The sequence below is a fragment of the Heteronotia binoei genome, chromosome 15, assembly GCF_032191835.1.
Source record: "Heteronotia binoei isolate CCM8104 ecotype False Entrance Well chromosome 15, APGP_CSIRO_Hbin_v1, whole genome shotgun sequence".
In the NCBI taxonomy this organism is placed as follows: Eukaryota; Metazoa; Chordata; class Lepidosauria; order Squamata; family Gekkonidae; genus Heteronotia; species Heteronotia binoei.
This window is the reverse complement of record NC_083237.1, coordinates 14,990,905-15,005,570: the sequence shown is the minus strand read 5'-3', so window position 1 is coordinate 15,005,570 and position 14,666 is coordinate 14,990,905. Positions and strand designations below refer to the sequence as shown.

At 41.8% G+C, this 14,666-nt stretch overlaps 1 protein-coding gene across 1 annotated transcript; it reads right to left on the bottom strand.

Moving 5' to 3' along the window:
• Window positions 1-1,930: 1,930 nt before the first annotated feature.
• Window positions 1,931-12,670, bottom strand: LOC132583126 (vomeronasal type-2 receptor 26-like). The gene is made up of 4 exons (XM_060254796.1): window positions 12,464-12,670; window positions 10,665-10,788; window positions 8,437-9,316; window positions 1,931-2,018 (listed from the first exon to the last, which is right to left on the bottom strand). The coding sequence occupies exons 1-4, from the start codon at window positions 12,668-12,670 to the stop codon at window positions 1,931-1,933; spliced, it is 1,299 nt and encodes a 432-aa protein (XP_060110779.1).
• Window positions 12,671-14,666: the final 1,996 nt, after the last annotated feature.

Sequence of the window (14,666 nt, the reverse complement as noted above, 5' to 3'; positions counted from 1 at the left end):
CCAAGCCAATTCTCCAAGAGCTTGCAGGATCTATTGTAAATTTCTGGAGGATTGGCTACATCAAGGGTATGTAGCCTAATATACAAAGGAGTTCCTCCTACGAAAAAAGTCCTAGCAGTACTCCTGTGGAATGGCCTCATTGGCTGATGACCCTTTGGGGTAGGACAGATGATGGATAAGTCTGAACTTGCCCAGGATCTTCTTGGGGATCAGCCCTCAGGTTTGGGATAGAAAGTGAACTGAATGGGCTCATGGCCCTGCCTATTGCAAACTCCTTGACCACATTGGCAGCTATGAGGTCAGGCATGTCACAGGCAGATGTAAGGTTGTCTGACTCCAAGAGAATACTATGGGAGGGGGGCAATGAACATGATGTGGAAACCCCGGGTGAAACCTTCTCAAAGATAGTTTGTGGCAGTCTAGTTGAGGTCCTGATTATGGAACAAACCAAGGAGATTAGCATGAATGGGGGTGTAAGCCAGGCCCAGTCTAGTGTTGGGGGCCTGAGCAGGGGCAATGCTAGACCCACCCTCCTTGCGGTCATTAGTAGAGGGGAGGATCTTTTACTGGCAGAAACCAAGGCCTGAAGGCTGGTAATACTGTGCAGTTGCCTAGCAATGCTACTAAGTGAGGGCACTCATTTCTTAAAGCCATAGGTGTTGATTCTATTATTTGGGGGCTTAAGCTTTCATTTTGTTTCGTTTTGTTTCAGATTTATTTATTTATTTATTTATTTATTTATTTATTTATTTATTTATTTATTTATTTATTTATTTATTCCGTAATTTATATCCCGCCCTTCCCACAGAGTGGCTCAGGTTTTTCTCCACATCCGGGGTTTGTAAAACCATCTATTTAGTCTATTCTTGGCTCCAATCACAAGTAGTCACAGATTTGTCCTTTATGAGAACTAGATATATTGATAATTGTTCCGTGGGGCTTGTGGGATGCTGAGAGAGTCACATCTTGTTTTTTAAAAAATAACATTAACGATGCAAAGGAATGCAGAATTACTCCAATCTAAGCCTCTTAGACGGAAGCAATTCTGCATTAGTTAGCACTTTTAGTGATGCTGTCGGTGTGTTAAGAACTGAACAAATGGCTTCATAAACTATGGTTATAATCATTGTCAACTGTATTATGATAGATCCAGGGAGGCAGATGTGTTGGTCTGAAGCAGTAGAACAAAGTTAGAGTCCAGGAGCACCTTTAAGACCAACCAAGTTTTATTGAGAATGTGTGCTAGAAGCAAACTTCATCAGACAATGAAACAGAGTCCAGTTAGCAGTGCTACATATAGCTCGTCGGTAGGGTTAAGCAAGCAAAATATACAAAGTTGGAATCCAATGGCAACTCATACTATTCAGATCAAACTCTTATTCTTCCAATTTGTTAATTCCGCTTTTTTGCCACTGGGTTCTAACTTTGTAAATTTTGCATGCTTAACCCTGCTCACAAGCTATATGTAGCAATGCTCACTGTACCCCATTTCGTTGTTTGATGAAGTATGCTTCTAGCACATGAAAGCTTAATTCTTAATAAAACTGTGTTGGTGTATTTTGTATCTTGTTTTGATGGATTTTGTATCCTATTTGTTGGATTTTATATCTATATATATCTATATCTATCTATCTATATCTATATATATATCTCATATATATATCTATATCTATATATATATCTCATATATCTATCTATCTATCTATCTATCTATCTATCTATCTATCTATCTATCTATCTATCTATCTATCTATCTATCTATCTATCTATCTATCTATCTATCTATCTATATCTATATCTATCTATCTATCTATCTATCTATCTATCTATCTATCTATCTATCTATCTATCTATCTATCTATCTATCTATCTATCTATCTATCTATCTATGATATATTTTCTGATTTCCCCCCCCCCCAATAAAGATACTTTAGTGGGGGGTGGGAAATAAAACTTTGTTGATCTCAAAGGTGCGACAGGACTCCAACTGCCATGTATTCTGAGTTTTTCCCATTACAAGTGATGCTTCTTCTACCGTTAATTCAGAGTCTGTATTGAACAGAATCCATATGTTACAAATGCCTTGTTCCTTTACTTAAAAAAAATTTCTGTTAACCATGTAAGTAATGTGTAAGGCAGGGGTGGCCAACGGTAGCTCTCCAGATGTTTTTTGCCTACAACTCCCATCAGTCCCAGCCATTGGCCATGCTGGCTGGGGCTGATGGGAGTTGTAGGCAAAACACATCTGGAGAGCTACCGTTGGCCACCCCTGGTGTAAGGGATGAAGCCTCGTGTCTGAAAACTTGGTCAGGTTTCTTTTTTCTTTTCTTTTTTTTAGCGGCTCAGAGCGGCAACAGTAGCAGAAGAAACTATCCTAAAGTCTAGGGAAAGCATTATTTTTTTGTCCCTGTGTTATTCAGCTAAGCAGAATGAATCTGTGATCAGCTGGGACATCTGTGTGTTGATATGATAAATGCAGAGTGCACGAGAAGGAGCAGCTGCTTCCAACAGACAGAAAAGTTGGTCTCCATGACTGCAGAACCACCCTCCTTAGTAATTAACGGCTCGTCAAAGTTGCTTTCAAAGTTAGTTGGCGGGCGCACCTGATGCCTGCTCTGACTGCTGGTGCAATTAGACTTAATTGCAGAGGAGGGCCTGGATCTGTCCCAGAGGGGATTGCCTCTTTTGAGCATTAATTCACCAGGCTTTCAGGTAACCATAGGTTACAGCAAATGTCATTCATTACACCAAAAGCAGTGTTTCTGTGCTGCTGAGTTAATGTAAATGAGAAAGTTCCAACTTCCTTCCAACTTTCTTGTTGTCTCTTTAGGTCTCAGTGGGTCCCCTGCTGTGAATACCTGCAGTGACTACATTGTACTCCAAACTTTCTGTGCAAAGGAAAGTTAGGCACTGTAACTTTAATAAAACTTAATAAACGATTCATAAATACACACACGCAGCTAGTTTCATCATCTGTTCTGCTTGCCCTCCTGTTGGCCTATTTCACCAGTAGTCAAAGGTTAGAAAGCAGCATTTCCCAGGGGATGTATCTCTGATAAAGCCACACAAGTCACTTTTATATGATATTCAGAAGCGATGGAATGTGCTTGGGGGGGGGGGGGAGGGTGTGTGTGGCACCATTGCAGACAACTTCAACTGTGATTTTGCTCATTTTCATTTCAAGGTTTGCAAAAGCCTTACAGTCACAAATATCTAGACATAACTTTTAGTGAGACATAAAAGTGATTACTCTCCACATAAACACAGGAGTCCTGCCTAGCATATCAATTGTGCATTTGCTAAATGTGTGTCAAGAGGGCTGGGTATAAATACGTTGGTCCTATCCCCAACTTCCACATGACCACTAGTTACAGAGCACAGCATCTGCAAATGGAACAAGTATATATGCATTGTCCTGCAGGGCTTTTTTTTCTTTGTAGCAGGAACTCCTTTGCATATTAGGCTACACCCCCATGATGTAGCCAATCCTTCAAGAACTTATAGTAGGCCCTGTAGGAAGAGCCCTGTAAGCTCTTGGAGGATTGGTTACATCGGGGGGGGGGGGGGTGGTCTAATATGCAAAGGAGTTCCTGCTACAAAAAAAAGCCCTGAGTACTGCTCTATTTGCTGCACATTGTTTGACTGTGCAATAACCATAGCCCAGTCCTGTATCCCTGTGGCATTATGGCCCAGGGCAACATCCAGTCTGTCTTCCCACACTTTCCAGTTCATCCTGGTGATTACGATCTGTTTGGCTTCAGATTAAATGGCCTATGGTAAAATGACAAGGCTATGCCCATGGACTGCTTGGTCGCTTGCACTGCCTTTAGCACCAGTCTCAATCTCCAGAAGAACTGACTTGCAAGGGTAGATGAGACACTGTAGAAATATGTGAAGTCCTCTGAACTCTTGATATATAAAGGGGTTCTGCTACAAAAAATAAAATAGAAAAAAATAGAAAAGAGCCCGGAATGACTGGGAAAATTTGAAAAGCAGTGTTCCTAAACTATCTTCTAAATATGGAAACAGGCCCTATTAATGTAACCTTCTTCTATGCATAGACACTGTACACACAAGCCAGTGATCTCATGGAGGTGGAGGGCCAGGCCAGTGTGGTCATCCCCATCTATGCACATTTATCCAGTGCAAGATCTGAATGTATGTATGGAATCAAAGACAGGTGCCAGCCTGTCCATAATATAAAGGTGACCAATTTGCCCCCACTTGAGATAGAAAGAAGGACTCCATGTGGACTCCCTACTTCATCTTGGGCCTGCCCCCACTTGAGATAGAAATAAGGACTCCATGTGGACTCCCTACTTCATCTTGTGCCAGCCTGTCCATAATATAAGGGTGACCAATTTGCCCCCACTTGAGATAGAAAGAAGGACTCCATGTGGACTCCCTACATCATCTTCAGCCTTGGGCCCACCAGGCCCAAGATGAAGTAATTAACAAAAAACACTGCTCAAGCCCTGACCTAGATAGCCCAGGCAAGCCTCATCTTGGAGGATTGGCTATGTCAGGGGTGTGTGGCCTAATATGCAAAGGAGTTCCTGCTACAAAAAAGGCCCTGCTAGTCTGACATTAAGGACCACAACATTCAAAAACCAGTGGAGGAACATTTTTTAACATCCCAGGACATTCACTTGCTGACCTAAAAGTAGCAGTTCTCTTACAAAAGGATTTCAAAGGGAGATCAGAAAGAGAGACTGATGAATTGCAACTGATAACAATGCTCAAGACAATGCATCTACCTGGATTGAGTTGAGACCCAGGTTTCCTGTCTCATTACCAAGGCTGATTTCACCATGCCTGCTATCCCTCTGTATATCACACCTAATCCAATCACACTTGCTATTATCATTTGCCTGCTAATATCATTCAGCATCTGAAATCACTCTGCTTTCCAATATATAAGACAGATGGACTTCTCTTCTGGCTGTATCTGGAAAAGTGAGCAGTAATTCATGAAAGCTCCTACCCTGCCATAAATTTTGTTCAGCTCTACTGCTACAGGCAGACTAACATGACTACCCATCTTGAGGTACCTACCTGTGTACATTTTTATGCACACAGGGCTTTTACATAACTCCAAATGAACATGCATAAGTCAGGGATGCTTAGGATATCCCAGTATATGCCTGCATTCTGCTTTTTTGCCTCCTTCTTTATCAGTGTCAGAACACATAGAATCATAGAATCTGAAAGGACCATAAAGGCCATTTAGTCCAACCCCCTGCTCAATGCAGAATCAGTCTGGAGTAGGGCTTTTTTTGAGCAGGAACACATAGGAACACAGTTCCAGCTGGCTTGGTTTCAGGGGGTGTGACCTAATCTGCAAATGAGTTCCTGCTGGGCTATTTCTACCAAAAAAGTCATGAGCTAGAGCATCTCTGACAAGGGTTTGCCCAGCTGCTGATTGAATTACTAAGGTTTTATGTGGGAATACAGAACAGTGAAATACATTTTTGAGAGTTGCAATATTTTCTTTAAAGAATGTGTAGAAATGTTTGAGCCTGATACAGCTCTGCTTGCATGCTACAGATTAAGATCTCTGGACATGCAGTTATAGAGGCATTATTTCCTTTATGTAATAAAAGCCCTTTTGTGGTGACAAAATGGAGTGCCCTGATTGGTAGGGACTGTGCTGCATCAACCTTTGGCCTGTCAAACCATCAGTCAAGGTCTGTTGTGTTCCATTGGCTGAGGATTGAAGCACTGCTTCACAGAGGAGAGAAAGAAAGCCTTCCCTTGATTGGCAGACAGAGGGAGAAGGGAAACTGCCACAAAAAGCTATCTCTCAATTGGCTGAGGGCTCCTGAGTCTTCCTGCTGAGTGTGTAAAAGGAAGAGAAGCAGAAGTATCCCTCTGTTTGTTTGGAGGAAAATTCCACCCTTTAGGTTGCTCTGCTTTTGTTTTCCTATTAGTCTGAAAAGGATGGGTAAAATACGGTGGATGGTTACATTTAGCGATTCCAGTGAGTCAATTGCCCCAGTGAGATCACAAAAGTGTGTGTTCTGTGTTTATTTGGCTGCTTTGTGAGTGTTTGTGTGTGTGCACGTTCAGTTTCATTTCGTAGAAGTGCAGCCATCTTCTGGGGTATGAAGGCTGTATTCAGGGGAACTACATTGGTGTATTTTATTTATGTTTTTGGGAGGAATGGGAAAGACTCCTGGCTATACCTTAAAGTCTCCCAGCTTCATCCCAAAGTCCCCAGGCATTTTCTGAGTTGGACCTGGCAACCCTACAACCAAGCTTGGTTCTGTCAGTAAAAAGTGGAGATGGAGGAGGCCCTTTCCAGGCCTATTTTGACCTTTGAGGGAGAGCCCATTGGGACCAATTCTGACTAGGATTGTCAGCTCCAGGTTGGGAAATTCCTGGAGATTTTGTGGTGGAATCTAAGGAAGCCAGACTTTAGGAAGGGGAGAGGACCCAGCTGAATACAATGTCGTAGAGTCCAGCCTCCACAGCATTTATTTTCTCCAGAGAGAAAGAGATCTATTGTCTGGATTTCAGTCGTGATACCAGGAGATCTTCAGCCTCCACTTGGAGGTTTTCTACCCTAGGCCTGGCAGCACCCTCTGAGTGACTTGATGCCACCTGACTGGCATGACTTAACTAAGTTTGTCTGCTTACTTTTGTTCAGTAGCAGCCTCCCTATGACAGCTACTGTGACATGGCAGTCAGTGCTTCAGAGCAGGGTCTGCCAGACCTAGGTTCCTACTGCGGAAGTTGACTGGGTGATTTTGGACCACTCACATACTTTCAGCCTAACCTACTTCACAGGGTTGTTGTACGGATCAAAAGGGGGAGAGGGAAATGATGCAAACTGCTTTGGTCCCCCCAGCAGAGAAAGATTGTCCTTTTCCTAGGTAGAGGCTGAAGAGAGGAGGGAGGAGATGGAAAGCAATCTACTCCCATCTCTTTTGTCCCATCCCTTCTTACTCAGTCTATCCCCATTTCTGATAATCTACCCCATAATATCTGTTTCCCTCCCAACAGCTGCTTTCTTGACATACCTTGCCTCTTTCTATCTTTTCCTTCCATAACCAGCCCACCCCCAGGCCACAACACTCACCCACAGCAAATTTCTAGCACCCATATCTTCCCCCACAATGAGCCTTATTACTAGTTTATTATAAATCCCATTTTGGCCACAGTTTGCTAAAGGGATGATCAGTATTGCTGGCTGCAATGCTAATAATAAAGGAATCGTATGGACAGACTGACAGTTTATTATTATTATTATTATTATTATTATTATTATTATTATTATTATTATTATTATTATTATTATTATTATTATTATTATTATTATTATTATTATTATTTTGCTAAATGGAAACATGGGGAATAAAATCAAATAAACAGAAGTGCCACAAGGCAGCTCTAGAAATTGCTATGAACTCTCTGGTAAGACCAGGGCCAGCCCAATGCCCTGGGGTGCCCTAGGCAGACTTGCTGCCTGGTGCCCCCCGCAAAGCACCCCCCATGGCTCCATGCCCCCTCCCTGCCCCTTGTGCAGTATTCTGCCTGGCCTCTCAGCGCCCCCCCCCCCCTGGCACTTTACTCACCTGCCAGCCACCACTCCACTCGCTCCCTTCCCCCTGGGGCTCGCCGGCTAAAAGTAAGCTTAGTCGGCTTCGCAACCCATGCCTGCATGTTTTGTTAAGAGACAAAATGCGCAGGCGCGAGCTGCAAAGCTTACTTTTAGCTGATGAACAGGGGAAAGGGAGAGAGCATAGCGCCGCTGCTTTTAGCAGTGATGGGCAGGCAAGTGGAGTGTCTGGGGGGCAGGTCACTGTGCCAGTGGGGTGGGCAGGTGACAGTGGCCCGGAGGGGGCTAGCGGTGGCAGCACCGGCGGGGAGGGGGGAGGGAGGCAAGCTAAGCGCTTGCCTGGGGCACCAGGGGGGGCGAGAGCCCAATTTGCCACCCCCCACCTCTCGGTGCCTTAGGCAACCGCCTAGTTTGCCTAGTGGGAGGGCCGGTCCTGGGTAAGACATAGAGTTTTCAGTGATTCCTAGAGCCAGTCAGTTACACATTTTTATTGGAAATGTCATAGGGCTGTATGCAACCCTGCCCATTGTTGATTTTTTTTTTTTAAATCCCCCACTAATACTTCAAGCCACAGTGAGCAACAGGAATGGAGGCAGGGGATCCCTTGCTCCTACTGGGGGAATGGGACCCCTGGCCAACGGGTTGCTTATCTATGGTCTCTGTTGAAATTATGACTGATAAATGATTAACATGGTCTCACGTACTCCAAAAAGAAATACAACATATACTGGTGAACCAGTGTTGGAATTTCAGTGAAGAATCAGTACCACCCAAGACACTACTACTGTTTTGATATTACGCAATGAATTAATTAGATCTTCAGTCTATCTCTGGTGAAGAATGTAAGACATTATTTATTTTTTCTCTTTATTAATTGTTCTTTGTTGTTCAGCTCAGGCTTCAGCACTATGATGTAGCACTTGGGGAAAAAAATACAACCCAGTAAGCCAGCAGCAGAGGCTAAGATAGCAAAAATCTCTACAACCACCATGGATTTCCCTTTGGTGCTCAGATAGGTAGGAATGAAAGATAACCAAACAATGCAAAAGGCCAACATGCTGAAAGTAATAAGTTTGGCCTCATTGAAACTATCTGGCAACTTCCTAGCGAAGAAAGCCACAGTGAAGCTACTAATTGCGAGGAGGCCCATATAGCCCAAGAGACAGTAAAAAAAGGTAGCTGAACCCTCGTTACATTCCACTATGATCTGATCATTGAACGAGTGCATGTCGATGTCTGGGAATGGAGGAGAAGTTGTTAGCCAAAAAGTACATATGCCAACTTGAATGAAGGAAGAGGAAAGGACAATAGAATTTGCCATTTTTTTCCCTATCAGTTTCTTCACCTTGGATCCTGGTTTTGTAGCCATGAATGCAGATACCACAGTGATGGTTTTGGCCAACACACTGGAGAGTGCCACAGAGAAGACCGTGCCAAAAGTAACTTGTCGGAGAATGCAAGACATTTTTACAGGCCGCCCAATGAAGAGTAAACAGCAGAAGAAGCACAGAAGGAGAGAGATGAGGAGAATGTAAGTGAGGCTCAAGTTGTTGGCTTTGACTAAGGGAGTTTCTTGATGCTTTACAAATGTTCCAAGCACCAAAACTGTAGTTAGAGCTAAAGAAATATCAAATAAAGCTACTGTAATACCTAATGGTTCACTGTAAGAAAGGTAGGTTATGACCTTTGGAATGCACTGGTTTTTGCCTTTCTTGGGATATTGAACTTCTGGACAATTGATGCAAGCATCCATGTCTGGGAAAAAAAAAGAGATTATAAATATTTTAAAGCATTAATCAACATTTTGGATAAATGATTCCCATAATTTGATAATGTGCTCTTGCTTTTTGTGCTACTATAGAATTTTGTCCAAATCATAGAACATCACCTTGCTATTACTCAAGTGATCTGATGTTTGTTCCAATATTTGTTGGAAGTGATGTTGCACCATCAGAATGGTGCCATTTCTCCCCCATTCCTGCCCCCTCTTCAAGCATAGGCTTCTCTTCAGCTCATCCCTGTGCAGGGAGAATCAGGTTGTAGCACTCTTCCTCTTTTGTAGAATTTCTATAAGCGCATTCTATGATTCAGACGCTGGAATGCTCAATTGGGTATTTCAACCTGAAGGTCTCATTGCAGCAATTTGTTCTATACAGAAATGTTTTTCAATTTAAGCACTAATATGACTTCCAGATTTGGATGAAATCACCTTCTTAATCACAATTATAATACTTAGCATTGATATAGTACCTGTCAGGGATGCTATAGGCCAGGGGTGGCCAAACTGTGGCTTGGGAGCTACATGTGACTCTTTCAAACCTATTGTATGGCTCTTGAAACCCCCACCGCTCTGTCACCTGGCTTGGAGAAGACATTTTTCTCTTTAAATCACTTCTCCAAGCCAAGTCAACAAGAGTGTGCCTGTGTATACATAGACTTAAGATCCCATAAGTAGGATTATGAGCTCCAAATTCCTAGAGATTTGGGGGTGGAGTCTGGGGAGTGGAGGGTTTGGGAAGGTAACTCAGTAGGGTATAATTCCAAAAATATAAACTCTGTAAAGAAGCCATTTTTTCCAGGCAAAATGATATCTATGGTCTTCAGCTGTAATTCTGGAAGGTCTCCATATCCCACCTGGAAATAGGTGCCTCACGAGTAAAGGCCACCCATGTCCCCCTTGCCTGGTTCCTCAATAACCCTTTAGCTCACCGCTTCCAAGGGCCAACCTCACATTAGTTTAGTTGAATATATCTGCTATGGCAGGGGTGGCCAACGGTAGCTCCCCAGATGTTTTTTGCCTACAACTCCCATCAGCCCCAGCCATTGGTCATGCTGGCTGGGACTGATGGGAGTTGTAGGCGAAAAACATCTGGAGAGCTACCATTGGCCACCCCTGTGCTATGGGGTATGACCAGGCCTTGGATTCAGTGGAAGCTCATAGGAGCACAGCTCCTGAACCTTTCTTTTAGTTCCTCCTCCTTCTTCTGAGAGTTCCACCTCCTTGTCCATTGAATAGTATAATCCCTGGATGAGCTCTACCACCTTTTTTTCTACAAAATGACCTCTGGATATGACTGAGATATTTGTGCATTATGACTCCTACCTTTTTGCTCAGAAATCATCCCTTCTGGACACGGAACACAGTCATAGCAGCAGAATTTTATTTCTTTTTGTTTCCTGTAGTAACCAGGATTACAGTTGTCATTACACAAAGAAAGTGGTGGGACCTGTCCCCAGAGATAAAGGGAGATGAGCTTCAGTGCAATGTGTATGAGATGAGTGTCAACCCAGTGCCTACAAAAGGGGGTTATTTTTTTTTTTGAATGATAGCTCCACAGAGCTAGAAATTACACTTGGAATCACCTTCAGGGGGTAGCCAGATTGGTCTGCAGCAGAACAGCTCATTTCAAGTCCAATAGAACATTTGAGCCCAACAAGATTTTCAGGCTACAAGTTGACTCTTGAAAGCTTGTACTCTGAAAACTTTGTCAGTCTCTAAAAGGCTCCTGAACTTGAATCTAGCTGGAATCAGGTGGCAGAGAATGCTTCTGGTGCCCCAGTGTCCAGAATATATAAACATTTTAAATGTATGACACAAATGCTTAAGAAAAAAAACCTCTGGTGCATTTATAAAATAATTGAGATGGTGCCACATTAAAACTAAAAAACTGGTGGCGGCTACAAGCATAAATAACTTCAAGAGGGGATTGGATAAACATATGGAGCAGAGGTCCATCAGTGGCTATTAGCCATAGGGTATTGATGGAACTCTGGGGTAGTGATGCTCTGTATTTGTGGTGATTGGGGGGGCAGTGGGAGGGCTTCTAGTGTCTTGGTCCCGCTGATGGACCTCTTGATGGCACCTGGTTTTCGGCCACTGTGTGACACAGAGTGTTGGAATGGATGGGCCATTGGCCTAAACCAACATGGCTTCTGTTATGTTTTTATGTTCTTATTACTAAGATATTTTTAAATGTTAATTCTTATATAGTGAGCTATGAATAGAACTGAAATTGTTGGGAAGGTAAGTGGTTTTAGAGGAACTCAGGGCAAAGAGTACTGTCACAATTTTCGTGGAATTGTAGAACTGTACCTATGAACAAAAGGTGTATATTTTTAGCTGACTCCTTATATAAAAGAGAGTAACTGAAGTGTTTTTTTCCTAAAAATGACTGCTTGTTTAGTTTGTTTAATTTATTGTACAAAGAACAGAATAGATAAAACACTACAAAGTTATTGATTTGAAAAAAACCCACAGAATTAAAAATAGACAATCGTATAAATAGACAGTACTATAATAATTATTGACATAAACCCTGATAATGAGAGCAACTGGTGAATTTTATAGGCTGTTGCACAAAATTTTGCAATTGAGGCTGTAGTTGTTGGGTTTCTGTCTTCTAGGAGTAGCCTAACATGCTCCAGGCTTGTTCTTCCAGGTATTCTGTCAATCAAAGTGCTGATGGTTTTAGTGCGAGCATCTTGATAGAAGGGACAACATAGAAGAACATGATCTACAGTCTCAGTTTCTCCTTCAAAGTCTTTTCCCATAGGGGATTCTATTAAATCACCCATCTAAAACAGTGGAGGGAAGTGCAGCACACCTTGCAAGTGTGAAAGCCCTTCTGTGACTATGGACCTCTAAGGGGGGCAGATAGGCAGCTGGCTTGACTATATATCTGGTTTTCATAGAGGACAACAAAGTAGGGATCCTCCCTAAGTCAAACTGGCATTCAATGTCCAATATCCTTTGATTTATAGCCTGTTTCGCCTGATCAAACCCATCCTTAAAAAAATTAGCACCTGAATACTAAGTGTAAAATTGGATGATTCCAATGGAAAATGATCCAAATTGTTCATTGCCTCGAGCATCTGCAGTCATCTAAGTCACATGTGCCTTACCTGGTTAAAGTGTTTAGGCCAAACAATTACATTGTTTTTAAGAGTTAACTCTTTTCCTTGTGGAGCTCGAGGGTCGAGTCTTCCAATTTTTACTTTAACAAATGAGTTATTGGGGAAAGTGACCCAGTTTATAACATCAAAACCAGCTACTAATTCTCCATTGTGATCAAAATGTGAAGAGTCTCCAGCACTGTTATTGAACACCATGGTCCTTAGAAAGTGATGGAGCTAGGTAGAGGAAAGAAAGAAATGATCAGCCAGGGATTGAAATCCTTACAAAGAAAATTAAGATACAGTATCTTATATAGATGAAGATTATTCTGATGTTGAATTGTAATTTTATTTTGCTATTTTGGCTTAAGATACAGTCAGTAAAGTTATTGTGTGGTTGCACGAGTTACCAAAATGATTTCGAAACTGTGATAGTTTTATCTGCATTACCATATGATAGCTTGCTTTAAACCATAATGTAGATCATTGAGGTATTCTTACCTGCCATGGCTGCACATGCTGAAGTGCCAATCTTCTGTGTTTCAGTCTTGGCATGCATATTGCATTCAAAGCATGGGCCACAGCATATACAGCATTGTAGATACTATAGCTGCAGCTAGTCATGCTCATTTCAAACAGAATCAAAGGAAGACTCTCCAGCTTCTCTTCCCCAGTGCAGGTTTTTGCATGTGCCACACCCTCACTAGATATTTTCAAGAAACAGCTAAATGCCTGTTCCCAGAACTCCTGGATAAAACCATCTTCTTTTCTCCAGGATGGCTTTATGACCTGAAGAAATTTCAGGAATCCTGGTGGCTGATTGTAGGGAACTATGAGAGATATAGCACCATGGAAGATTTGTATATCCCAAAACTTCTGAAGGGACATAGAGGAGAAATCCCACTGGGATGTAGCAATCCATATTTTACCCAGAAGTGAAGATGTTGCCGAGATGGTCATCAGCGTTCTCAAAATCTGTATTGAAGGGGGCTCTGCATACACCAAATATGCATTAGCTCTGCTATGCACGAGGACTGGATATTTTTCTACCAGACTCCAAAACGTATCCATAAACTCATTTAAGTAACTCTGTTTTGGTGTTCTTAGTGTGAAGGCAGAACAGATGCTATTAAGGGAAAGCATGGGGACTACCATCTGCAAAAACTGGTCCCCATTGTCATTATCCACAGCAAAGATTCCAATCCATGTCCATCTGAAATGGCAAAGTAGCTGTATGATTCCTCTATATTGATAGGCTTCACTTGGGACCATCTGGTACAAGGAGGGGAACAGCATATTTTTACTTTGTCTTGGGGAAAACGATCCATAAGTGAACTGGGGGAAAAAGGTAAAGTTATTTTAGATGATTGGGGGGAAATGATAAACTGCAGCTGTAGAATATTCGTACACTTGTGTACATGAGATACCTGTGGAATCCTGTAAATAGACAAAATAGTGGCTATATCAGCAGAGGTTTCTGGGTTAATTCCCCCAATCACAGCTATAAGATTTTTCCTTGTATCACATTTGAAATTGAGTTTAAACCTATGATGTGTAGAAAGCAAATTGAAGGTGGCCTTATAGGTCATCTTTGGAAGGTAGTAACCACTGAGGATATGGAAGCCCAAAGTGATGTTTGGTAAAATGTAGGGATTCTTGTTGATCTCTTCTATAGCAAATGTCAAAGCCAAGATATTCTGGTAATCCTTTAGCACAGAACTGCAATAAGAGTTACAGACTAATTAGCCAGACAATAGACATTCTTACCATTTCAACAGGTAATAATTTTATATGTCTGATATGGAAAGCTTTATTTTGTGTAAAAAGTAAACGTAGTCCCCTGTGCAAGCACTGGGTCATTACTAACCCATGGAGTGATGTCACATCAGGATGTTTTCATGGCAGACTTTTATTTATTTATTTATTTATTTATTTATTTATTTATTTATTTATTTATTTATTTATTTATTTATTTGGGATTTGTATCCCGCCCTTCCCACAAGTGGCTCAGGGCGGCTTCCAACAACTAATCGACATAATTTAACAATTTTAAATATAAAACAATTAAATAATTAACATTTAAACATTAAAACCAGTAACATTTAAACATTAAAACCAACATTTAAACATTAAAACCAGTAACATTTCACTCCATAAAACAATACAGCTTAAAACCAATTTTTATGGGATGGTTTGCTGTTCCCTTCCCCAG